The 25,096-nt window shown below is 39.7% G+C and overlaps 1 protein-coding gene across 2 annotated transcripts in view; it reads left to right on the forward strand.

Annotated features, from left to right (window-relative positions):
* ssh2b (slingshot protein phosphatase 2b) overlaps positions 1-24,385 on the forward strand; it is a 33,396-nt gene extending 9,011 nt beyond the window's left edge. Inside the window, exons 1-14 of one of the 2 annotated variants that reach the window (XM_026938576.3) lie at positions 1,684-4,036; positions 11,424-11,542; positions 11,667-11,731; positions 11,856-11,977; positions 12,119-12,184; positions 12,277-12,342; positions 12,470-12,664; positions 15,066-15,159; positions 16,390-16,518; positions 16,652-16,698; positions 16,800-16,946; positions 17,177-17,377; positions 18,176-19,061; positions 22,144-24,385. In XM_026938576.3, the coding sequence (XP_026794377.2) occupies positions 3,993-4,036; positions 11,424-11,542; positions 11,667-11,731; positions 11,856-11,977; positions 12,119-12,184; positions 12,277-12,342; positions 12,470-12,664; positions 15,066-15,159; positions 16,390-16,518; positions 16,652-16,698; positions 16,800-16,946; positions 17,177-17,377; positions 18,176-19,061; positions 22,144-23,436 (3,474 nt within the window). In that variant the 5' untranslated portion in view covers positions 1,684-3,992 and the 3' untranslated portion in view covers positions 23,437-24,385. Of the gene's footprint in view, positions 1-1,683; positions 4,037-11,423; positions 11,543-11,666; positions 11,732-11,855; positions 11,978-12,118; positions 12,185-12,276; positions 12,343-12,469; positions 12,665-15,065; positions 15,160-16,389; positions 16,519-16,651; positions 16,699-16,799; positions 16,947-17,176; positions 17,378-18,175; positions 19,062-22,143 lie in introns of those variants that run through there. The other variant, XM_026938575.3, reaches the window with a different exon arrangement.
* Positions 24,386-25,096: the final 711 nt, after the last annotated feature.

Genomic DNA, 25,096 nt, shown 5'->3' on the forward strand with positions numbered 1-25,096 from the left:
CATAGTTCAATTTAGTTCATTTTTCACTCAGCAGAACAGTTCCTGGAGACTAAGCTATTGTTTTAGGGCACATACTTTCCTTTTTTTCCTTTCCAAACCATGACAACACGTTCTAAAACTTTAAACTAAATGGTTAATTGTGTAGAATCAGTATTTTATTTTCTGCATTTTACAATTGTGTAGATCTGTTAAAAATATTTTAAAAAATCATTACATAGAATTCTGATTTTTCTAATGCACAAAATTCAATGAAAACATGTTGATTATTAACCCACTGCATAGAAATTAAACATTGCCATGCTAAATGAATTATAATTTATCAAGTCCTTGACTCATAACATACACTATATGGCCGTAAGTATGTGGACACCTGACCCTCACACACTTATATGTGGCTCTTCACCAACCTGTTGCCACAAAGTTTGAAGCACACAATTGTATAGAATGTCTTTGTATGCTGTAACATTACAATTTCCCTTCACTGGAACTAAGAAGCCCAAACCTGTTCCAGCATGACAATGCCCCTGTGCACAAAGCGAGCTCCATGAAGACGTGGTGTGTGAAGGTTGGAGTGGAAGAACTCAAGTGTCCTGCACAGAGCCCTGACCTCAACCCCACTGAACACCTTTGGGATGAACTAGAATCTGATCTCTCTAATGTTCTGAATGAACACAAATCCCCACAGCCACGCTCCGAAATCTAGTGGAAAGCCTTCCCAGAAGAGTGGAGCTTATTATAACAGCAAAAGGGAGCTAAATCTGGAATGGGATGTTCAACAAGCACATATGATATGATTGTGAAGTGTCCACAAACTTTTGGTCATACAGTGTACATGAGCTAGTTAGTAGAGTCATACGTTAACTAGTCCAGTAAATAATTACTGAAATCAACATATCCAGGATGGCTCCATTAAAGGTACAGATAATAAGAGATCAATCCTTCTGGTCAATATTTAGTGTGTGGTGATCAGGTGATATGTAAAGTCCTGTGTGCTAAGGTGTGGTGTTGTCAGGACATTGTTTATGGTCATAGTCAGACCTGTGTGTGTGTGTGTGTGTGTGTATACCTGTGCCTCAATTAGAAGTCAGTGGTTATATTTCAGACAGCTGGTTTTGTTATATTCCTGTGTCTTGACAGTTTAAATTCATTGATACTGACATGGCACTGTCTTGTAAGATGCAGCCAGAATGTTCCAGAGGCCTTGGATTTCACCCTGGGTTTTGGATTTCGTCAGGCCAGTCGGGATGGGAGTATGTGCAAGGGCAGTTATGCTCCATGGGGAAATATCTGGCCTGTCATCTTGTTAGGTTCATGTGGACTAAAGCCTCTGCATGCTAAGTGAAATTCCAGATCTCAGGACGGCCCCACTCTGACCTCATGAGGACAATGGAGCATAGGAAGGTCATGACTGAGTAGTAAACTGGTCTCTGTAACTACATTGTCAAGCTCATGGATTACACCATTCATGATCAGGATTAGTGTTCTCTCAGGTGTATTGCTTCTTTCTTTCCTGTATTCTACTTTCTTTGGAAGTGGGAAGTCGTAGCTTGGAATTACGTCATTTACGTCATTTCCTGCATGCATTTGCAGCAAAGCAGGAAAAAACACAGACGCCTCCATGTTCGTGTTTTGTTAGCAACAAGCCAGCCAGCTAACAATGATGAGTGATGTATATTTTCCTCAAAACTTTTCCTGTTATAGATTTAACAAGAGAATATGTCTGTATGTTGATTAATCTAAAGCGAATGCTTGTATATACAGTATAATTCATTTAAAGGTAAGAAGTGCTACTTTGTTTACTGCTGATGCTGTAATCCACCATGTTGATTCAACGTCACTTGCTGAGCTCAGAGTTGAGGAGACCATCTTGAGTTCCCGAGTAGGAATTTCAAGTTGAAGGGGCATTTTCTTTGTTTTTTTCCTAGTCGGAGGTGTTGCAACCTCCAGTGCAGCATCGAATGCAACATTATGCTTGCTTGTTGTTTTGCTGGCTGTTAGCAGTAATCAGACATGAAACGAAAATGCAGAAATGATGCGATTATTTTGAACATCAAATGATAGTTTCTCCTCTTTGGCAGAAAATTTTAGATCTACTATTTTTAAATGAACAGTTGGTCAGATCAGGGGTTTCAGATCAGAGTGTATCTGCTATTTTTGTTTGTGTGTTTTGCTACTTTTGCTATTAGCGTAAGAATTCAGCAGTAAAAACATTCAGCAAACAGAAGTCAAGAAGATGAACACGAAAATATGCCAAAACATTTATTAAATATGGATTTACAAGCATGACTGTAAATAACTTGGAGAAATCAACATGCCTCATGTGTGGCATCAAGTAAGAAGTATAAGAGATATAACACACTTCGAGATGGTAACAGTGACTCTTTGTGTCGGGGCGTATCACACCACACCGGCATGGATTATTTTCCTATAACAACACGTCTATGTCATGGTTTATTTATTACGTATCGTTCGAAGCAGCGTGTGACAGCAAAATGAGATGCGCCCTTTCAAACATACATCCTGACTTCGCTTTTATAAAGCTGTGTCAGGAAATCAGTGCAAAGAATATTCTTTTGGTTTTTAGTTACTTATATTACACGTATGCTACTGACATATGATAAAATGTTCAAATGTTACATGTGTTAAATTATCAATCTGAAATATAAGAATGTACAGTGAGCTAGGTTCAGGATCGCAGAAAATTCATCGTGTCCATTTGGGGCTGAGACCAAAAAGATTGAGAAGCCATGTGGAGAATTGTGCCGATCTAGCAGCAACAAGAGTCTCTCAATAGCCTAGGCAAGAAGGCTATCCTTCCATCAGTGTGGTTTAATGCAGTAGCAAGGCGAAATGCATATATTTTGACTGAGACGCATTTTGAATGAAATAAGGTATTGATCAGTGATAAATTCAAACCGAGATAGCATGGCTAAGTTGTTACATTTATCCAGATGTCAGTACTAAATTATATTAAATGTGATCTTAGTGACTTAGACCGTGGCATGGTTGTTTGTGCCAGTTTGACTATTTCAGAAACTGCTGATCTGGGATTTTCACGCACAACAGTCTGTAGACTTTTCACAGAATGGTGCAAAAAAAGAAAACAAAAATAGTCAGTTCTGGGGAAGGAAATGTCTAGCTGGTGAGAGAGGTCAGAGAATGGCCAGACTGGTTCAGGCTGACAGGAAGGCTATGGGAACTCAAATAACCACTCTTTACAACCGTGGTGAGCAGAAAAGCATCTCAGAATGCACAATATCTCAAACCTCGAGGTGGATGGGCTACAACAACAGATCACATCAGGTTCCACGCTTGTCAGCCTAGAATAGAAATCTGACGCTACAGTGAGCATATGATTGGCTGATTGTATAATTGCATGGATGAACAGGTGCACAGGTGTTCCTATTAAAGTGGCTTGGGAGTGTGTGTGTGTATATAAATATCAAATTACAAATATTATAGAGGACACAAAAGTGGAAACGATAGTACACAAGAGGTTATGAAAGAGGTTGGAGGTTGAACTGGTAGTATTTTCATTTACTAATAATATCATAGCATCTTAAGTTTAACCATTTTATTATCATTTTATCATGTTTGTGCCGATGAAGGCACACACTACAAGTCTTGTCAGTAGCAAGAAATTGAAATAACATTTAAGTTTGTGCTAAGGGTGTGCAAACTTTTGAGCCATACAATAACACCATTATTATTGCACAATTCCTAGTGATTGCTTAATTAATCTCAGGAATGAAGGTTTGTTGTCTGACGTCAGCAGTGACGCCCCGCTCCCTCCTCCAGAGCGCGTGCAGCTCGGCCCCTCCCTCCCATCACCTCTCAGCCCTAACATCATGAAAACAAAACATCACACACAAGCGTACGAGGAAGTGAGCACCATTTTACTTCACACACGCCTATGTCGTGTTGTGGTCACAGCGTGTCTGTGGAGCGTTAAAGAGTGATGTAGGGGAGCTGTTCCGCTGGAATAAGCCACAATGGTGCGGAGTGATGTGTTCCCACCGAGCACAGTCAACTATCTGTAAGTGTGCACTGAAAGAAAACTCAGCAATGACCTTTCTTTTAAAAAAAATATGTTCAAGATTTGGTTATTTATGTGCTACACCATATTGTGTTGAACTATGAGAGTTTGTGACTTTGTGCTTATCAAGTGACTTAAGGTTTAAAAGTATCCATGTTTTGTTGGCTGGAAACAAATACTCATTGTAGTGTTTACAAAAGGCTCTTTATTTTGTGTATCACGTCTTCCTTGAAAGCTTTTTGTAAAGTTTTATTGCAAGACACTACAAGTGAATGGAAGGATCAACAATAGACAAATAGTAATATCTCAATCAGTGTAGGAAATAAGGCTGGGCGATATGATGGTATGATATCAGTATCATGATAATACACTTTACCGATATATCGTGACTATCATGATATCTTTTATAGCTTTTTTTTTAATAACAAGCATTAAAGATTTCTACTGTTTGAATCTTTAAAACTGTAAAATGTCTGGGTCCTGGGTTTCATCCTGAGCTTGGGTTACTGTCTGTGCGAAGTCTCGAATGTACTCCCCGTGTTTGCATGTGTTTTCTCGGGCATTTTCAGTTTACACACACTGTCCAAAAACATGCATGTAGGCGGATTGGCTATACTAAAGTAATACAGAAGTAATTGGACAAACTAACTATCATAAATATTAGGATTGAAGAATATTCCATTTCTTTGACTTAAGAAGCTCTTGGGTTGTTTTCGCGGTACGTTTTGGGTCATTATCTATCTGTACTGTGAAGTGCCGTCCTGTCAGTTTTGCAGCGTTTGACTGAATCTGAGCAGAAAGTATAGCTCTACACACTTCATCCTGCTACTTCACTACTACATCATCCTACTACATCAGCAGTCACTTCATCAATAAACACCAGTGAGCTCGTTCCATTGGCAGCCATACATGCCTGTGCCATAACACTGCCTCCACATGTTTGACCGGTGATGTGGTATGCTTTGGACCATGAGCCCTTCCTTTCCTTCTCCATACTCTTCTCTTCCCATGATTCTGGTACAAGTTAATTTTGCATCAGAACTGGTCAGGCTTTTTTTTTAGAGTTTTTTTTTTTTAGTAAAGTCTAATCTGGCCTTTCTGTTCTTGAGTGTTACCAGTGGTTTGCATATTGAGGTAAACTGTTTGTATTTATATTTCTGAAGGCGTCTCTTGATTGTAGTCTTTGATAGTGGTATGCCTACCTCCTCGAGAGTGTTCTTGACTTGGCTAGATGCTGTGAAGGCATTTTTCTGTGATCATCCACTTTAGTTGTTTTCTGTGGTCTCCCAGGCCTTTTGGTGTTGCTGAGCTCGGCAGTGCATTCTTTGTTTTTAAGAATGTACCAAATTATTGATTTGGCCAATCCTATAGTTTCTGGTATGTCTCTGATGGGTCTGTTTTGTTTTTCCAGCCTAGTGATGGCCTCTTTCACTTGCACTGACACTTGTTTGGACTGCATATTGAGAGTTCCCATGAATAGCTACCAAATGCAAATTCAACGCTTGGAATCAACTCCAGACCTTTTATCTCCTTAATTGCTCATGAAATTTCTCCTTAATTTCTCCTTAACTGGCCATGGTTAATGCCATGTTTTTGTTCAACCCCTTGAATTAATCATTTCAGATCCATTGTGGAGGTGTACAGAGGCAAAAATTACAAAAATTGTGTCACTGTCCAAATACTTATGGACTTGATTGTAAATAGACATATGAAATGACATTGTGATTGTGCCAAGTGCCAAGGAGCTTAAAGCCTTCTTCAAAGTTGCTAAGTTACAGTGAAAGTTTTCATATTTTTATTACTAAAGTTTAAGAGATGTGTTTAAAAAGATCCAAAATTTGAATTATGTGATCAAATAGTTTTTTTCTGACTGTAGTGTTTGCCTTCCAGTTCACATGTTTAATGTCTGCAATATGGAACCCATAGGACAAGAGTGGAGGCCTGGAGATTTCCTCTGACACATTTGATTTTAGTAGTTGGTTTAAATCATCACAATGATCAACTCTGACCCTCCAGGATCTGAGCTGGTCCAACTCTTGAGACCTGAAGTGTTAATCTAGGAAGTAGTTTGGAGAAACAATTAATACCCTAATGACTTCATATGTGTATCTCACATGTATATATACACAAAGTAAATGGAGGGAAAAAGTGATTTTCTCGTGGGCCTGTGAGGTCTCATGAGGATGTAACCAATAGTTCATTTGAGGAATCGACAAACCAAGGAGGTGGTTGCCATATTGGGATTCCCCTTACACTAGGTGAGTCATTCACCTGCCTGATGTTCACTTATTAAACACTCAGCAGTGTCATGAGGAAGTAACAGAGGGTGTATGCTGGGAAGCTGTTATTTACAACTGCTTGGAAACTCAAGTCCCTTGTGTTTATAGCTTCTATCTGTTGTCAGTTGTAATTGTGATAGGTTTAGTTTTTAATGCAGGGTTTACTGTAATATTATGTGTCTTTCACTCTCTTGGTCTTGTGAGGACCTTACGTTGCCATAATTATTAATACAGCTAATTAATGCTATGCAACACCTAACCCTAACTGTTACCTCAGGGTCTATTTAAAAATTTTTTTTTAAAGCTGCAGTTTTTGTAAAAAAAAAAAAAGAAAAGAAAAAAAATAGCAGTTTTCCTTGCAGTGACCAGTGAAATGTCCCTACAATGTCAAAACTGTCAGATATTCCTATCTTTATGGGGACATAAAAACATGCACACCCCCTACACACAAACACACACACACACACACAGTTCAAAGTCCGATTTTGTTGATGTGACTGTGAATCATGCCTTTCCTGCAAAACAGGGTGTGTAATGTTCAAAGGTGTGAAATCCACCAATGCTTATGTTTATACAGGTCATGTGGTGATAGTAAGCGGTGAAAACATTTGGGTTTTATCTGACACCTCGTATCTGCCTCTCCACCCTTTTCCTGTATACAGCTCAACTCCCGATGTCTTTATTCAAAGATTTTTGCTAGATTTCCTTGCAATCTAGCAAGCGTTTTCACAGAGACAGCATTGTTGTGCAGCAATAACATAAAACACATTGGCTTATTGTTAACGCTCTATTTTGGTGATATAACCAAAATTATGTCACAAAATATCACAGTAGTTTCAGTAACAGAAGTAAAGCTATGTTTAGTAGATGCTTGAGCATAGTTCCCAGTGGCATAGACTCCTTTAGTCTTTTATTTAATTAGTAGTACAGCTAGCAGGAGCCTGAGGGATAACATTAAGAGTGCATCTTGATTCTGTCCTTGTCCTGTCCATCAGAGGATGTTGAAGATGGTACACTGCAGTGTTGCTTAATTAGAGGGCTTTGTTGTTTGACTTAGCAACTTTTAGATCACTTTAGCATCTTTATTTAAAAAAAAAGGCACAAAACAAAAAATCTAGCACCTTTTTTGAATAGACATTACGATTGTCCTGCACTTGATACAGCTTTCCAGCTCACATCACAGCTGCTCGTTATGCAACTCACCACCAGTGTGTAAAACCTCTCTGAGTCGCACTTACACAAGTCTATGTTTCCAACGACCAATCACTGATCACCAATGTTCCTAATGACCCAATGACCAACTGTTCCCAATGACCAATCACTGATCATTGTTTGATCCACCCGTGAAATTCTTTGTTCCCAACATCCAATAACTGATCACCACTGTTTCCCAACAACCAATCACTGATTCCCATTGTTCCCAATGACCAATCACTGATCACCTCTGTTTCCCAGTGACCAATTATTGATCACCATTGTTCGTCCCACCTGTGCAATTCTTTGTTCCCAACATTCAGTATCTGATCACCATGGTTTCCCAGTGACCAATCACTGATCATAATTGTTCCTAACAACCACTCACTGACCACTATTGTTCCCAGTGACCAATCACTGATCGCCATTGTTCCCAACACCCAATCACTGATCATTGTTTGTTCCACCTGCACACTTATTTGTTCTTCATTTTAAAGTTTCCATGACTAACAGTATAATATTTTGACAGGCTAATCTTTCTATGAGAAATCATTTATCTCTTACTTTCTATTCTAATAAAACTCTATTCTATTCTATTCTTCAGAAAATCTTACTCCTTTATGTACCATGTTTTGATGTGCAAACAAAAATGATATCTCAAGGAATATGCTCTTCTGTCTGGTGACTTCTAGAGTCTTCTTGAGCATGCAAAACTCATACACTTCCTGTCTACACTATATGCAGCGGGGTGGTGTTTAATCATATGTGCTACCCTGTGTTTGGCACTCAGTGTGCTTGGTGTGTTTGTCACTTATCTGCTCCCTCCACGTGACCAACAAGTACTTTCTTTCACTGTTAGGTCGTTATGTAAAGAGCCACAACAGTATTTTGCACACACAGCAGACATAAACAAATTAAGTATTTTTTAAGAACAAGAAATTTGTTAACAAGAATAGATAAGGCTAACATGGAACAGACTCTTCTTTACAGCCCTGTAACCAGAGCAGCCTGGATCTCACTATCCCATACTGTTGTACAAAAGGGACTCGCTCTTTCTCTCATGACATTTATGTGTAGAGTTGCACAAGGAATTGAATTTTTGATACATTTTCTATAGCATATGATAAACTGATTACAGAATTGATTCTGTAATATTCAGTATCTTTGATGCTGCAGGTAAACAAACCAGCACTAAGCTGACGCTGTGTTTTGCCTATAGCCGAATCAGACTGTGCTGATTTGACTCACGTGAGCCAAACGCACAGTGGGTCCAGTGACGGTTGTGTTGTTAAAGAAAACAAATTTCATATCCTCAACATGTGGAAAAGACAGGCCCTAGAAGTGAGATTGGGGCATATTTTCTTTTCTCACCCTGCTGAAGAAGATGAGCGGTGAACAGATATAATAAAACCACTAAGCAAAGAGTGTCACAAACCGCTCGACTGCAAAACAGCCAAAACAAGCAACTTGGCAAGAAAACATTGTGACCTTGAGTTAGAATTGGCAGGTTAGACGCTAAACATTTTACTTTGAGCTTAATTCAGTTGTCTGATTAACTGATATTGTGGAAGGTATGAATAATGAATTAATTAATTCATGAATAACATCACATATTAATTGTGTAATATTTACATAACCTAATATTAAAGGGACGTGATTAAAATATTGGTGTGAATTGATGCTTTATAATGATACATGCGACTCTGATTGTGATATGAGTGTCTCCACTTGACAAGTGCTACTATTTTTGGCTTAGTAACTGTGCAGTTTGGGGTTTTATACTATAACAGCTACAACTAACTTTTTGTGCGTGTTTTGTCTGGGAGAACTTACGATTTTTACACTCAGACAACAGCAACTTGTCTCAGAGTCTTAAATGGTGATTGATCAGTGCTGTTTGGTCCTAACATGTTTCATCCATTACCATTTACAGTACATATTAAATGGAACCACGTTTAAATTCTTTTATTTAGCTATTTAATAGTTTTATTTAAAACATGAAGAGCATTGTGTTCATAAAAGGTAGGAAATTGAACTTAAAGCTAACTAGCGGTGTGCCTATATGGGTTTTTCAGTGGCCAATGCCAATATTTACCGAAGAAGGTGGGTTTGAGGTCATATGAGGTCATATCGGCCTACCAGGGAGGCCGATATGATGCCGAATTTCTTTTACAGAGCAATATAATAACAAATAACCAAATTAATTTCACTGTTGAACATTTCTGCTGCATTAAATGTCTCTTGTGCACCAGCATTACTTTTTCTGTAAGGAAATCAATCAGCACGAATTGAACGGTTATGACCATTCAGAGCACATACACATGTGAGTGCATGTGAAGATCGCATACACAGTTCATGCGAAAACAGTAACGTGGTGGACAAAAGAGGAGCTCAAGCACTTTTATTAATCCCCTATGCTTACAGGATGATGCTGATGACCTTAAAATGCTCGATATCGGCCTAATTAATCGACCACTAACATTAACATCTGATTTTTTATCTAAGTTTTGTTCATTCAGTCTGTGTGTGTACTTGGGTGTTTGTGTGGCCCCCAAATTTTGATTAACTATTATAATTATTATTTATTGAAAGTACCATTTTGGTATCAAAAACTGCAATATTACACCTGGTATTGGTATAGAAATCAATATTTTGGTATGGTGACAGCTTTATATCAGTGAGAACAGAGCAATTTCGATCGCTCTCTGAGCTCTGGGGTTATAAATGCAATGCATAAATGCTTATAAATGCAATGCATAAACCACACGCGCACACACACACACACACACACACACATAAACGCAAGCAACCTTCTACGCTCTGATCACAGCTGTTGCAGTGTTGAGGAGACAGAGCTGCAGTGGAACAGGTTGTTCTTACGTATACCCTGCACAGAGTGTTTAGCGTCTGAGGCAATGTCCCCAAAAAAACCCCAGAGCTCTGATTTCTCTCTCCAGAGTGCAGCCAGTGCAGCAACAGGGTCAGAAAATATATCAGAACAACTCAGACATGGTGCTGTTTTATCATTAAAGACACTGCATTGTTAGAAAAGTACTTCTTCCAAGCTTCATGGGGTCTTTTTAAAAACGTGTTGCATTAAGTAGGGGTGGACAATATGACAAAAATATATCACGATTCTCAAAGGCATTTGACATGATGTGTGTGACGATATAGCAGTTTCTTCACAAACTGCCAGCAGTATAGTAGTGTTTGATGATTTATATAATGTTTATAAAAATACATTGATTTTTTAAAAATGTAAAAATAGTTTGTTTATAAAAAAAATTACACTGAAAAGGAGAAAAAAAATCTGTTATTTTTTACAAGTACAATGTTTTAACATCAAATCAGCTCCTTCCAGTCTATTTGTAATTTAATTGAAAACACACACACACACGCACACAAAAGATATCATGATATCTCACAAAAGCATATTGTGACCTAATTTATCATGATATTGATATTATATTGTCATATTGCCCAGCCCCAGAATTTAGGAAAGGTCTTATGAAAGGTTTTTTTTTTGTCAGATGTTATATTTCTCACCAAAACCTACTAGATTTAGAAGTAGGAAGAAGTAGATTTGTGTAATAAGAGATTGATTTGATCCTGAGCTCGGCTTACTGTTTGTGTGGAGTTTGACATGTTCTCCGCGTGTCCATGTGGGTTTTCTTCACCAATACGGTTTCCTCCCACCTCCCAGAACCATGTTGGTAGACGTATTGGCTACTCTAAATTGCTCCTACATATGTGTGTGTGTGTGTGTGTATATGATAATGGACTGGCATCCCATCAGGGGTGTACTCTGGCCTTGCACACAATGTTCCGAGTACAGGCCTGATCAGGATAAAGCCGTTTCTAAAGATGAATGAATGAATGATGCATTGTTTTCTGTCTCACTGATTTTCCCTCAGCATTAGCGAGAGCTTTCTAACAGTGAAAGGCGCCGCACTCTTCCTCCCAAGGGGAAATGGCTCCTCCTCATCGTCCATCTGCTCCTCGCGCATCACAGGACAGCGCAGCAAACATGCAGGTATCAGAAATCAGATTCGCATGACATCCTATTACCTTAGAAATCACATGACAGGAGAAATTGTGTAAGCTGGGAATGTGTATATAGTGGCTGAATGATTTATCCATTGTTTGCCCATGTTTAGGAGATCTTCAGCAGCACCTGCAGACAATGTTCACTCTGCTACGACCAGAGGACAACATCCGTCTGGTGAATGATGCAAAAACACATTTTAGTAGCAGTTCATATTACCATTTAATGGTGGTATCATAATACTATTCAGAAATCCTCAGATCAGAATGAATGGTTATATTGACATAGTGGTGTCTGGCAGGCGGTGCGGTTGGAAAGCGTGCACCCTCAATGCACACGCTACATGGTTGTAGTGACCACAAATGGACGGCAGGACACTGAGGAGAGTGTAGTGCTGGGCATGGACTTCAGCCCCTCAGACAGGTGAGCGTGCGGCACTACATTTATTCACTTTGCATACATTTTTATCAAAAAAGACCAGTAAGTGATGCAGAATCCAAATCATAGAAGCTGTACCAGAGAAGTCCTGAAATTTAATGTGTAACACTGAGTGTGTGTGTGTAGTTCCTGTTCAATAGGCCTGGTGCTTCCTCTGTGGAGTGACACACTGATCCATTTGGATGGAGATGGGTAAGTGAGCTGTGAACACGTAAACCTGTAGTGTTTGAACTCATCCATAACATGTTAATGTTGAATTTCACGCTCTCCCTCTCCTCTCACAGGGGGTTCAGTGTGTCCACAGATAACAGGATCCATGTTTTCAAGCCCGTCTCAGTCCAGGCCATGTGGTAAGTGTCGGTTGAAGACAAGAAATTTATTTAGGAAAAAAATTTGTATTGATTTGAACAACCGCTTTTGTCTTCTCTTTTTTCTCAAGTGCTCACCAACAGTGATTTTTCCTACTCCCTCTTTCAGGTCGGCTCTGCAGTCTCTCCATAAGGCATGTGAGGTAGCACGCTGCCATAACTACTTCCCAGGCAGCCTCTTCCTGACCTGGGTAAGCTACTACCAGAGCCGCGTGTCCTCAGACCAGGCCCACATCAATGAGTGGAACACTATGCAGGATGTGCAGTCGCACCGTGCTGACTCACCTGTGCTCTTCTCTGATGTGTACGTGCAATTATTCCTTCAAGTATCTCCCCTTTAGTTGTTATTTATAGCCAGGACTCATTTAAAGAACGCTCATGGTTTGTGTGACGTCCTTTTACAAGTGAACAGTGTTGAGTGCCACATACAGATCAGTCAGTTGCTTGTTATATTTTTTCTGCCAACCGCCTGATATAAAGGACATTTGCCTTCTTTTGCCTTTACTCACACCACATAAACAGCACAACTCACCTATTTCTGCCTGTTCTAAAATAAAAAGGAGAAAGGTAATGGGTGAGTGAAAGGAACAGGAGGCAGAATAGATACAAGTACATGCAGCCTAATAATATTTCATTAAAATCGCCATGAAATGGCTTCTTAGGTACGATTTGATTCCGTATTTCCTTCTGAAACAGGAAGTCAGACTGAAGGGCTTGACTGACTTACACAACAGTCAATAGCAGTCCAAATACACCACACCCTCACCGAATCTAAACAAACCTGACAATAGCTTATTGAGATAGCTAAATACGAGAACAGCGAAGAGATTAACTGAGTCTTTTAACTTGCTCTTACTGATAAAAGAAGAAGTGCATTCTTGCCCTGTCTGAGGAGATGATTCATTTCAGCATTAAAGTGCCACAAGTTGGTCAAACACTCATCCGAAAAGCACCTGTCAAATAACCGTAACTTCGCACAAAAATCCACCTTCTTCGAAATGAATAAATTTTTTTCCTCAAACAAGCAGTAGTTTGAAAAGAGAATAGTGAGCAGGAAGACACACAGCCAAAAACATACAGACGAGCCATGTTTACTGCTAATGAGCTGCTAGTATAAAACAAGACATGCCTGCAAGGGCAGGACATATATGTTCCTAAAGAGCATTTAATTGGACAATCATGAAGTTTAACTACAAAAGTAAAATGAGAATATCCCCATAACTATTTTTTGTAGTATTTTTTCCAAATATAGTTTTGTATCAGTGTCCACTACACTACCAAACAGGAACAGACAACACTGAAACACCAATATTTTTACTGAAAGCGCAAACTGAATAAAAATAAAAACATAATATACACCCCCCAATTTGAATAGAGGATGACAATTTGAAGCCATTGACTCTTTTTGAAAAGACATAAATTATCTCCAAAACACAGATGAAAAAACAGTGGATATAAAAAGTATACACACCCGTACACACCCCTGTCTCACAAAAACACAACTAAATCACCCCAAACTATGTGGCAAAATGTGTTATGGTCTGATGATACCAATTCCAAAACATATAAAAATTCCATAATTCCAAAAGGTATGTTTGGTGCATAAAAGCACATCACCAAAAGAACACCATACCCACAGTGAAGCATGGTGGTGGCAGCATCAACACTCGACACACTCGACATTCCTGAAAAGGCATCTCTAGTGGAATCAGAGATGCAAAATTTCAGGACAAATAAAATTATTTATTTATAAAAATATTATAAAATATACAAATAATTGCTTATAAAATTAAGTATCTAAGTAGCCAAGGCTGTCCTTAAGGAAGAAAAAGACAGCATATGGTGTGTATAGCTGCTGTTTAGATTTAGAAAGTTGAAAGCAAAGAAATAATGTTGCGTTTGGCGTATATTTTGTTGAGACTGAAAATTTCAGACTAGTGCAAAGGAAATGTTATTATTAAGATGCTGCTCCTCTTATGAGCTCAAATTTGGTTTCTATGTGCTGGACATGTAAATGAAGTTCCCAGTTTAGGCTATATATAAGCACAGAATTTGCCGAGTGAAGTATTTTCATGCAAACAAAGCTAAAATTTACTCCCTAAAAACCTCACTTCCCGTAAACAGAAGTTTGTGCTCTCAGTGCCACACAGCTATATAATATCGGACAAACCTATATAATATCTGAAAGATTGAGGTTAAAAGACACAACAATGCTCATGTCAGTGTATAATCACTGAAACGGGTGACATGGCATTGTGCAAAAGTTCAAAATATATAATTCATGCACTCATTTTTGTACAGATAGGCAAACTGCGTGCATGTCTACTGTATACATGCGCTATCATGTGTGAGACTGTGGTTTAGGAACACGTCAGAAAGGAAGTCTTAACGTCTGGTAGCTCTGCAGTTTGATTATCTTTACAGCAAGGGCAGAGAGTACCCAGATCAGACAGTTCCCTCAGCACCACGTTGCAGCCAGACACATGTATTCACTACACTTCCTGTTTGTTAGCATGTTGTCTCAGCCAGGCTCCCACGGTTGCACACTTTGTTCAGCATTTATTGTGTTTGTTTAACTCATGTGTGTAAATGGTAATGGATGAGTTTTCTTACTTGCTTCTTGTTTTGCTTTATTGAGTATGAATTTGTGCAAAAGTAATTGTTTAATGGCCCCTATGTAAAGGCTGTGTGTTATGTGCCGTTAGGCCAACGGAGCGAGAGAGAACGGAGCGACTGATCAAGACCCGTCTAAGAGAGATCATGATGCAGAAAGACCTGGAAAATGTCACCTCTAAAGAGGTGTGTGCAAACACACTTTGTCATACATATCTATATATACCATGGTGCCCCCTATATCCAGCATCGTAGGAGAAAAAAACTCTGGCAAAAAAGAAGCTTTTATTTGCAGAGCTTGCTCAGTATGTTCTCTTTGACTTTGAATTTGAGTAGAATTATTTGGTTTCATTCTTCCTTGCTCAGATACTTCATGGTCTGTAAAAATAAAAAAATATATATATTAACCCTGTGATGCTGGACTTTTGGACACCCTGTATTGTGCATTTAGTAGGACTGTCAAATTCAGATGTTGTATTCAAATTTTTCACGGTATGATAAACTAGTGTAAAACATTTCATGGTTTTATCACAGTATTAATCATGCATTTAAAAACACAAGTGAAAAACAGAACGAAAATTAAAGTGAAAATTAAACATAATGTCTATTTGTAAACTTCCGTATTTATTACGTTGTCATTTATAATGCTGCGTTCGACTAAAGTTTGTACATTGGAATTTCCAAACTAAGACTAGGAAAAACTATAAAAAACATCCCCCTCAATTCAGAATTCCTACTCAGAAAGGTCTCCTCAACCCCAAGTTCAGTTTGTCACATCAAATCAACACGGCTGCTCACAGCATGAACAGTTAAACAAAGTAGCACATCTTTACCTTTAAATGAGTTACACCGAGTTACATTGTGTATACTATAGATCAATCAACATTTTCGATTTGACGTCACTTGCTGAACTCGGGGTTGAGGAAACCTTCCCAGCTGTCAGTGTAGGAATTCTGAAGGGGCGTTATCTTTGTTTTTCCCAGGTCCATGTTAAAAATCCATGTTATTAGTTTTAGTCAAATTGGCACCTAACCATGGAAGATAAAAAAAATTTCCTAATGAAAGGAAATAAATTGGAAGCAATATCACAATTTATTTCCTTTTTTTTAATTTAGTTTTTTGTAGTTTTTTAATTTTTATTATACTATAATTTCTGATTTATTTTTAATTATACTATTATATAACTGCTTCAACATGTCTTTTATAGGGCATAGAATAATGATGATTTTATTCTTAATTCCAAAATGAATAAATAAATTCCACCATAATGACTAACATTTATTTAAAGTCCCTTTCTTACATCAAATGTTATTTGGCCAAAAAAGTTTTAAAGACTTACACAAAATCCTAAATTCACTACGCACGCGTTATGTAATTGTGCCTTGACTGCCACTGATTCGATCTCTGTCCTATCAGATCCGCACGGAGCTGGAGATGCAGATGGGGTGTAACCTGCGCGAGTTTAAAGAGTACATCGATAATGAGATGATTGTCATCCTGGGGCAGATGGACAGCCCCACTGAGATCTTTGAGCATGTGTACCTGGTAATTGTTTCATTCCGTATAACTTTCAGCTTTCACATTTTCCATTTTCAGTTTCCTGTTTCAGGAATCCCCTGTTTAATCTCTTACTCAGTCATTTAGCATCATTTAACTGTCTGTTTGCGTTTGTTCAAAGGGTTCAGAATGGAATGCATCTAATCTAGAAGAGCTACAGAGCAGCGGGTAAAACGGCTAGATGCAGCTGTCACATCCAACACACTCAACTACAGTCATTAATGCAAATGCACGTGTCAACAAAACCATTTGTTTTTTTCCGTGCTCAGGGTTCAGTACATCCTCAACGTGACACGGGAGATTGATAACTTCTTCCCCGGTCTGTTTGAGTACCACAACATCCGCGTGTACGATGAAGAGGCCACCGATTTGCTGGCGTACTGGAATGACACCTATAAATTCATCTCCAGAGCCAAGTAAGTTCAACTGCTGCTCACACCGTGTATCTGACACAGGAAACCATGTCTTAAGTAAAAAAAAAAAAAGCATGTTTTAGCAGCCACGTCTCATTAGCGCTTTTTCTTTCCTTTCTTTTTTTTTTTCTGCTGAAGTGGGGGTCGAAATCCTTCTCTCTCTTACACCTGTTTTTCCCCTGTCACTACCAGCATCCTTCATCTATAACAAACACCTAAAATTCCCTCTGCAGGAAAGCAGGAGCCAAGTGTCTGGTGCACTGTAAGATGGGCGTGAGCCGCTCGGCCTCCACTGTGATAGCCTACGCCATGAAGGAGTACGGCTGGGACCTGGAGAAAGCCTTCGACTATGTCAAAGAGCGCCGTGCCGTGACCAAGCCCAACCCCTCCTTTATGAGGCAACTAGAGGAGTACCAGGGCATCCTTTTGGCCAGGCATGCACTTTTTTGCATACATACAAAACAAAAAGGAGGCTTAGAAGCTGTCCGAATTACTAGAACCAAATATATTTACATAAACATTTAAATGACAGCATGTTCATTCATAATCCATTCACCTTGACATGTGCTCACCTGACATGCATTATAGTATATACACAGTGTGTGCATGGTTTAAACAAATATGTACAGAATTCTCTTTATTTCTTCTGAGAACAGTTATGAGTGTTTTGGTGTGTCACTTTACTTCAGTTACAGTAGCTGTTAGGCTACATTCCACATTCTTACATTTACATCTGTAGAGAGTGTGCTTGCATGTGTAGGACATAGTTTTGTGCACATTTTTTTGCAAATGAAAGTGACAGAAAAGAAAAGAAATTCAATTTGACTGCTCAAACCACATCGAAATAGCTCAAACCACCGACTGGAAGAATTCATTTCCTGTTTTTTTAATGTTCAGACTGCAGAAAATCGAAAGCTGTCTGTCTCTGAAATGTGTTTAGAAAGGTGTTCCGTGGACATCTGATCTTACTGATCTTACTGATCTTACTGATAAGAGTCAGGGTTTGAAAAAAGCAGAACTCTGAGTTTGAGCAGAACTCTTAAAGGCACTCTAAGTACAGGCTAGAAGCAGAGGCTAGGAGAGGCTAGAGTGCCATGTACTTCTTTGAAATAAATCAATATAAAGATGAAATACATAAATGCAGTCTGATGGTGTTTCATTTATTGAACGTACTCTTCCTCTTTCTTGCTCTCTTCTGTACTTCCTTGCTTCTTTCCTTCTCACTTCAATAGCAGGCAGAGGCACAACAAGCTGTGGCGTTCCCATTCGGACAGCAACCTGTCTGAGCACCATGAGCCGCTGATAAAAACTCCTGCCGCGCAGTCGCTGGGCCGATCCAACCCCCGCAACCAGAGCAGCAACCAGACGTCTCCTTCGCTGCAGGAGCTGCTCCAGACTCTCAGCCCTTCCTCGGCCCCTGCAGCAGGGGAACAGGACTGCGAGCAGGAGGCGCCATTCGCGAACGGGCTAGGAAACTCTGAAGAAAGCCTTGCTGCTGAGGAACCGTGCCTGCTCTCTAAACCCCGAGCAGCTACAGTAGTGCCTGGTGCCCGACCCAATTCGGCGCCCGTAAACATGGCGGAAACGGTCCCGGTGATCCGGCCTCATCCACCTGCTGCTCTTCATCAACTTGCCTCCTCGCCTACGCTTCATCCAGATGCAGAGGCCAAACCACTCAGCCACGAGCAGCCAGAAGTGTGCTCTCCTAACAGAACAGGGTGTGTTAGGAGTAGAACCCCCGAGCCAAGCAGACAAGCCCCAGACTCCTCCTCAGCTGCAGGGCAGCACACACAGGTGCCTGAGCTTAGGCAAAAATTCAGCCAGCAAGTGCCTGACGCAGATGTGGACCGTGCAGGGCTAGGTCACGCCAAGGACGATAACCACCACCAACACCCCAGTGCCACAATACAGGAAGCGGGCCTTTCTGCCTCACCCCCATCAGCTCTGAGCTCCGACCGCATCGATTTCTTCAGTGCCAGAGAGAAATTCCTCGGCCTCTCTCAGGAGGGGCAAAGCCGTGGGAGTTCTGAACAGACGCTCCGAGATAAAAGCCCAAACCAGGAGTCGAAGCTCATGTTTCCTGAGCACCCTGTTAAAGGGGAGGAGGAACAGAAAAAGGTAGTTGTGTATGCAGAAATTCATGTTGGCCTTGTCCATGTTTTTTAAGAATTGATAAAATTAGGCTTGTGCGATACTGATTTTTCTGTGATCGTGATTTTCCTGATTAGTAATAATCATCAGATAAAACATCTGAAAGTTATCCAGTAGCATTGTTAAGTGTCACTATGTAATATATTTATGTAAAAAAAACAAAAACACAAGAGGTCTTAAAACAACAGCTTTGGAACTTGGTTTATGTTGGACCTAATAATTGGTTACCTCAATCTTGATCAAACAGATTTTATTTAGTTATTACTTGCTTTTTTTTTACACAAAATGCATTGGGCCTTTTTAATAGGCAAATATCCTGTACCTGAAATACCAGAAATAAACGTAAATAATGTGCTATTAATAATTATTTAACAAAAAACTGTTCATTGTAGGTTATGCAGTTGCAAAAAAAAATGTCTTCAACGAGTTTCTCCATTGGAGGGAAGCGTCTTTCTTGTGTTTTACAAGACTAGTGTAATGTTTTAAGCTCTGTTGCAGCCTTTCTTGAACGATAGTGATGCCGATGGCCTGACATTTCTTCTTGACTTATTGGTCACAACAGATGGATTTAAAATGACATTTTAAATGACGTCAAGCACACACTTGATGCCAGTTCAACAAGCAAATAAATGCAAAACTAACTGAGGGAAAAACTAAACTAAAATGAATTCTGAATTCTTTGAATATCCTGGAAGCACACGACTGTTTCAGACTGATAACATCCTTATAATCCTTATTATCGCACAAGCCTATTTAAAATAATGGATTTTACTTAACGTAAGAAATGCTTAAATCACTTTTATAATTTTTGATTACAGCAACGGAGTAGTGTTGCTGAGAGTAAGTCCGACACTTCTATTCACCTCACGTGTATCGACATCCCATACCCCACCGTAACCATGCTTTGAGTTTGAACTCATGTCATTGGCTGCCACCCTGTGGTGCAAAGGAATGCTGCATGGGGTTCCCCATTTCCATCATGGTGTTGGTGGTCCATATGCTGTCAGTCATCCTTTGGCATTCATTACTTTAGGCTTGTTTCCACCAAGGTTGCAGAACCTTTTGAGGAACTAAATGGTCCTGGAACTATCCTGAAAGAGAACGCAGGGGTCAGGACCATTAACATTAGCTTTAATATTAAGTGAAGTGTGCAACGGACCCAACATTTCAGCACACGACAAAAGTTGAGCAACACAACAAACAGAGGAAGTTGAGATTAAAGTCATTTATTGATTTTGCCTTATTGTGGAGATACTACACTTAGTGGGCCACTTTATTAGGAACACCTGCTCATTCATTCACATGTCCAATCAGCCAATCATGTAGCAGCAGTGTAATACATAAAAACATGCAGATGCAGGTCAAGAGCTACAGTTAATGTTCACAGCAAAAATGTGATTCAGTGACTGGTACCAGACGTGCTGGTTTGAGTATTTCTCCTGGGATTTTAACACAAAAAAGTCTCTAGAGTTTACACAGAATGGTACGAAAAATAAAAACGTCCAGTGAGTAGGTGGAAATGTTTTCTAAATCTATTAGAGAAACTTTGGGATGTAGTAGAACGGGAGATAGACAGCATGAATGTGCGTCTGACAAATCTGCAGCAATTATGTGATGCAGTCATGTCAACATGGAAGACTCCATGCCATGAAGAACTGAGGATGTTCTGAGAACAAAGCCTGCCCAGTATAAGTATGGTGTTCTTAATTAAGTGGCTGGTGTATGTTGCTTTTTAAACAAAGTGCAATTTCATGCTTCAAGCTTTTTCCACTTTTTTTCTAGCATGACAGTAGAAGCATGTACAAAATATACTTACTCTCAGAATGTTTGACTCTGTAAATAGCTAAAAACCGCTTACATAAATACCTGCAGGTGAAGCTGCAGAACAGGCCATTTTTTATTATTATTTTTTTTTTTAATTTTGACCTTAATGCCAACTTATTTTCATAAACACTTATTATCATAAATAGCTTCTTACTGTTATATAGCTTCTAGCTTCTGTGGTGAATATAATTTTTGAATCATTTATTTTTTTCATTCTGTTTTCTTCTGGATTGAGTCGAGCAGGACTATATCTGGTAGAAATGACGTCAAGTTTACGCTGAATTACAATTAGCATCTGCTTACATCAGCTCCACTTTTACCCTAACCACAGACACTATAGTGACTCTCCTGCTCACTCCGCCTCTTTGTGCAAGAGCGTGTGCGAAACATCATCATAGTGTCAGAGATTACACGGGGTTATAGTTCACATTAATATATTTTTTAATTCATGAAAGGAGTGAGAATTAGCAGAGTAGAGGCATTACGATGTACACGATGTTCACCTAGCACAAAAGAAAGGATTGCAAAGACAAACCGCTTGGTCATCCTTATCTGTGCTGAAATCTTTTTGTTCTCACTTTTTATGCCATTTCTGAGGATGGCAAAAAGGACATCTTTATTTTCAGCAACCTTGGACACAAGCACCTTGAACTCAGCTTCAAATGTATGAAACGGACTTATTTCCTCACATCTTGGTGTAAAATAGTGTGGTGTAGTAACGTGTCTCTATGTTGTTCTTTCCTTTATTTGTCACCCATCTGTATGTGAGGGTAAATTGGGGCATGCTGCATGTATATGACATGTAAATAAGGAACTAGTGGTCAGGAGCTTGCACCTACGCAGCTGAAGTTGATTCATGAACTCACTTTTCAGTTTCATGAATCAGATTTGTCATTCTTTGTGCTAAAATCTGCGCTCATTTCTACACAATCTGAGGGTCATTGTGTTGCTGATGGGCTGAATGGTATTATATAATCCAGCTTGAGTAATTGCTTGTAATTACCTCGCATTTTGAAAATCTATTTATTATAAATTAGTCATTCTGTGAAGCTCACATTTAGTCAATCAGACCTAGAGCTGAAATGGTTACTGGAAGTAGTTTCAGAAAATAATTTCAACCCTGCTTCAATAGTTGAGTTCCTGAAAAGGTTCCTGCGGTGGAAATTCGCCTATAGTAATACCATTTCAGTCCCTAGCCTTAATCATTTTTATTTCTCTTTTTCAGGAGATCTGCAGTGTTTTGGTTTGTAACACGGTCTCAGAACTGGAGTCCACAAGGCCCAGCATAACTCCTCCCCCTCCTCCTGCCAGCCAACCTGATTCCAGTAGCTTAAAGGAGGAGGAGGAGCTAGTCAAAAACTCACTGGAAGCGGAGAAGGTGGAGCTCGGAGAGGCCCTCCAAGGTGATTGGTCAAAGGGTACAGTGCGGCGAGCCACCAGGCAGCTAGAACAGAAGATGAAGCAAGACGTTTCATCACCAACGCTGCTATCAAGTGCTCTCAGCTGTCTTTCACAGCGTTCCGTTGTTAGCACCAGCAGCAGAGACAGACCTGAGAACACTCCATCTCATTTAGACCTCTTCCTTGATTTGAGCACTGTGCCAGCCCACCACCATCAGCCTGAGGAAACGGCGGAGATAAAAGTGGAGAAGGAGGAACCTTCACCTGTAGAGGAAGGGATGGGAAAAGGGTGCAAAATAAGACTCAGGGAAGAAGAGCGTGGACACACTGGATTTCTAGAGACAGACATGAGCCTCTCACACTTGAAACAAAGCCATTCCACTCCATCCGGGTCTTCTTCAGAAGCTGTTTTTAAGCTAGAGGGTGTCACAGAGAACGAGACAAGCACCGACTACCTTTCACAAGACCATCTGAGGGAGATGTTGGAGACTCTGAGGCAGCTCGGTGCGTTCCTCTGCCAGGTGAGCAGCGGATCAGACAAGAGGCTCAGCCACCCATGGGTTGGGAAAGAACAGAAAAGAGGATGGATTGTTCAAGAACGAGCCAGCGAGGTAAAGGCAAGAATGCGTCAAGCTGGTCTGACCCCGCCCTCACTGATCAAGAGATCTGCCTCGCTGGCTAAGCTAGGCTCCCTCGACCTGTCGGCTAACGATCTGAGCGAACTGGAGCTGAGTCCTGCATCATCATCCCCGCGCACTGCAAAGCCACGCCCTCACTCTTTTACAGATGATACCTCAAAAAAGAAGCGGGTTCTACCCAGGCGAACACCCTCTCTCCCTCCCTCTTGCACATCTCGCCTCCCTTCTACTGGATCACACCTGGATAAAAGGTTGGAAAACTGCCAGACTGGAGAAGTACAACACAAGGTTCCCATGCCACTGCCAGTCTCACCATCATCCAATGAGTGCAGTAGGCAAGGAAGGGTCCCAGATCCAGCATACACTCCAGTGCCAGCGCCTGCCTTAATATCTGTGGCGACACGGCAACAGTATGGGAGGACTCATCCCTTGAGGAGGCTTAAAAAACGAACCTCGAACTCCTACTATCACACCATGTGACCCAGGCTGTTGTTTTTATTGTGTGTTTGTGCTGTGTGCATGTTTTTCTTTTCACACATACCTCAGTGGGCCTTACAAAACCAGAAATAAAACAAAACTGCCGGGTGGCTTTGTAGCCTATCATCAGACACACAATAAGGAGCACACAATTAGAGATTAGAGAAGTTACTCGTATTTGTGATGGGGTTGATGGGGCAGGTTTTAATCCCGGACCCATCAGCAATGTATAGCAATTCTGTTAAAAGGTTTGACAACTGATCCACACTTTGCACAATAGCTGTCAAATGGTTTATTACACAAGTGATAAACGTAGAGTTTTCTCTCAGCCTGCAGTGTCATACTGCAGAATGCTCTTGAAATGAAATAGATTCTCCATTGTCTGGGGATTTTGTGTGTGTGTGTGTGTGTGTGTGTGTGCACCAGTTAAAGAGACTTGGATGAATAAATGTTAAAATACATTCAGATATGTATGTAACGTAACTGAGTGCAAAGTTGTTATGAATGTCTGACTAGTGTGCATGTTAAGCTCAGTTAAGAATGGGATAAGTCATGTGGTATGTAGACTGTAGATCTCTGGGGCTTAGTGGATATATGTATAGGTTAATTTTTAATGGATGTGTATGACTGTATATGTATATATGTGTGCGCGCACCTTTTCTTTCCGTGTTCAATTCTTAAGTGCAGTTTCTCCTTTCTGGGTTTTTTGTTTAGTAATATATAAACAAATGCGAGGGAGTTTTTAATATGCACTTTATCTTTTTTATTGTGTTTTACATTTTTTAATCTGTGGTTTGTAATCTGGACGCATGCTGGCTGAGTGTGTATTTAGGGTCGCCTGTATGATGCAATGTGCAATTTAGTCTTTTTTTCTGTTCCTTGTAAAACTGGATTTTCTTTTTACTGTTTAAACTGTGACAATTAAAGAACGTTTAAGAAAAAATATCACAAATATTTCCATCACGTAAGATTTCTACGCATGTGCGTCAACACTATTGCTTGACTTTGGGAAGTAAACAAAGGCTAGAATGTATCTTAAACTTGGTAGGTTCACTTTTTTTTTTGGTATTATCGTAGAAACAAGGAACCTAACAGTTGACAAGAACATCTCAGTTTGTGAGATGTGATTACAAGAGGTTGGGATTACAAGAGGAAACACTGGAAACAATACCCAAGTTTCCAGATTGTTACTAAACTTGACCCTTTCATCGTGACCAAGCAAAGAAAAAATAATACATCTAAAAAATACAGTTTATTTTTAGTAGTCACTAATTAGACCACATACACTGGCTTTCATCTCTAACCATTGGTGGGGGAACCAAAATAACATTAACCTGAAGACTAAGACTAATTCGTAATTACAACTTTGGAAATAGGACCATTCAGGGACAGTGTGAAAGAGGTGGTTAAGTAAAATTTAAAAAATAAAAAAAACAAAAACAAAAAACGGTCAAATAAAACCAGGCCTAGAAATCAAACCCAGTACCAAACCTCAAAATATGCCCTTTCCAAACCCTACACACAGCTTTTATCATGACTATCATTAAAAAATGCATTGTAATATAGTATAGTAACATACAAGAGATTTGAACAAAGCAGTAGAACAATTTCACTGAGTACTCAAAGGGGAAAAAAGGGTATTAAAGTGTTTATATGTCATTGC

The sequence above is a fragment of the Pangasianodon hypophthalmus genome, chromosome 15 (assembly GCF_027358585.1).
Source record: "Pangasianodon hypophthalmus isolate fPanHyp1 chromosome 15, fPanHyp1.pri, whole genome shotgun sequence".
NCBI lineage: Eukaryota > Metazoa > Chordata > Actinopteri > Siluriformes > Pangasiidae > Pangasianodon > Pangasianodon hypophthalmus.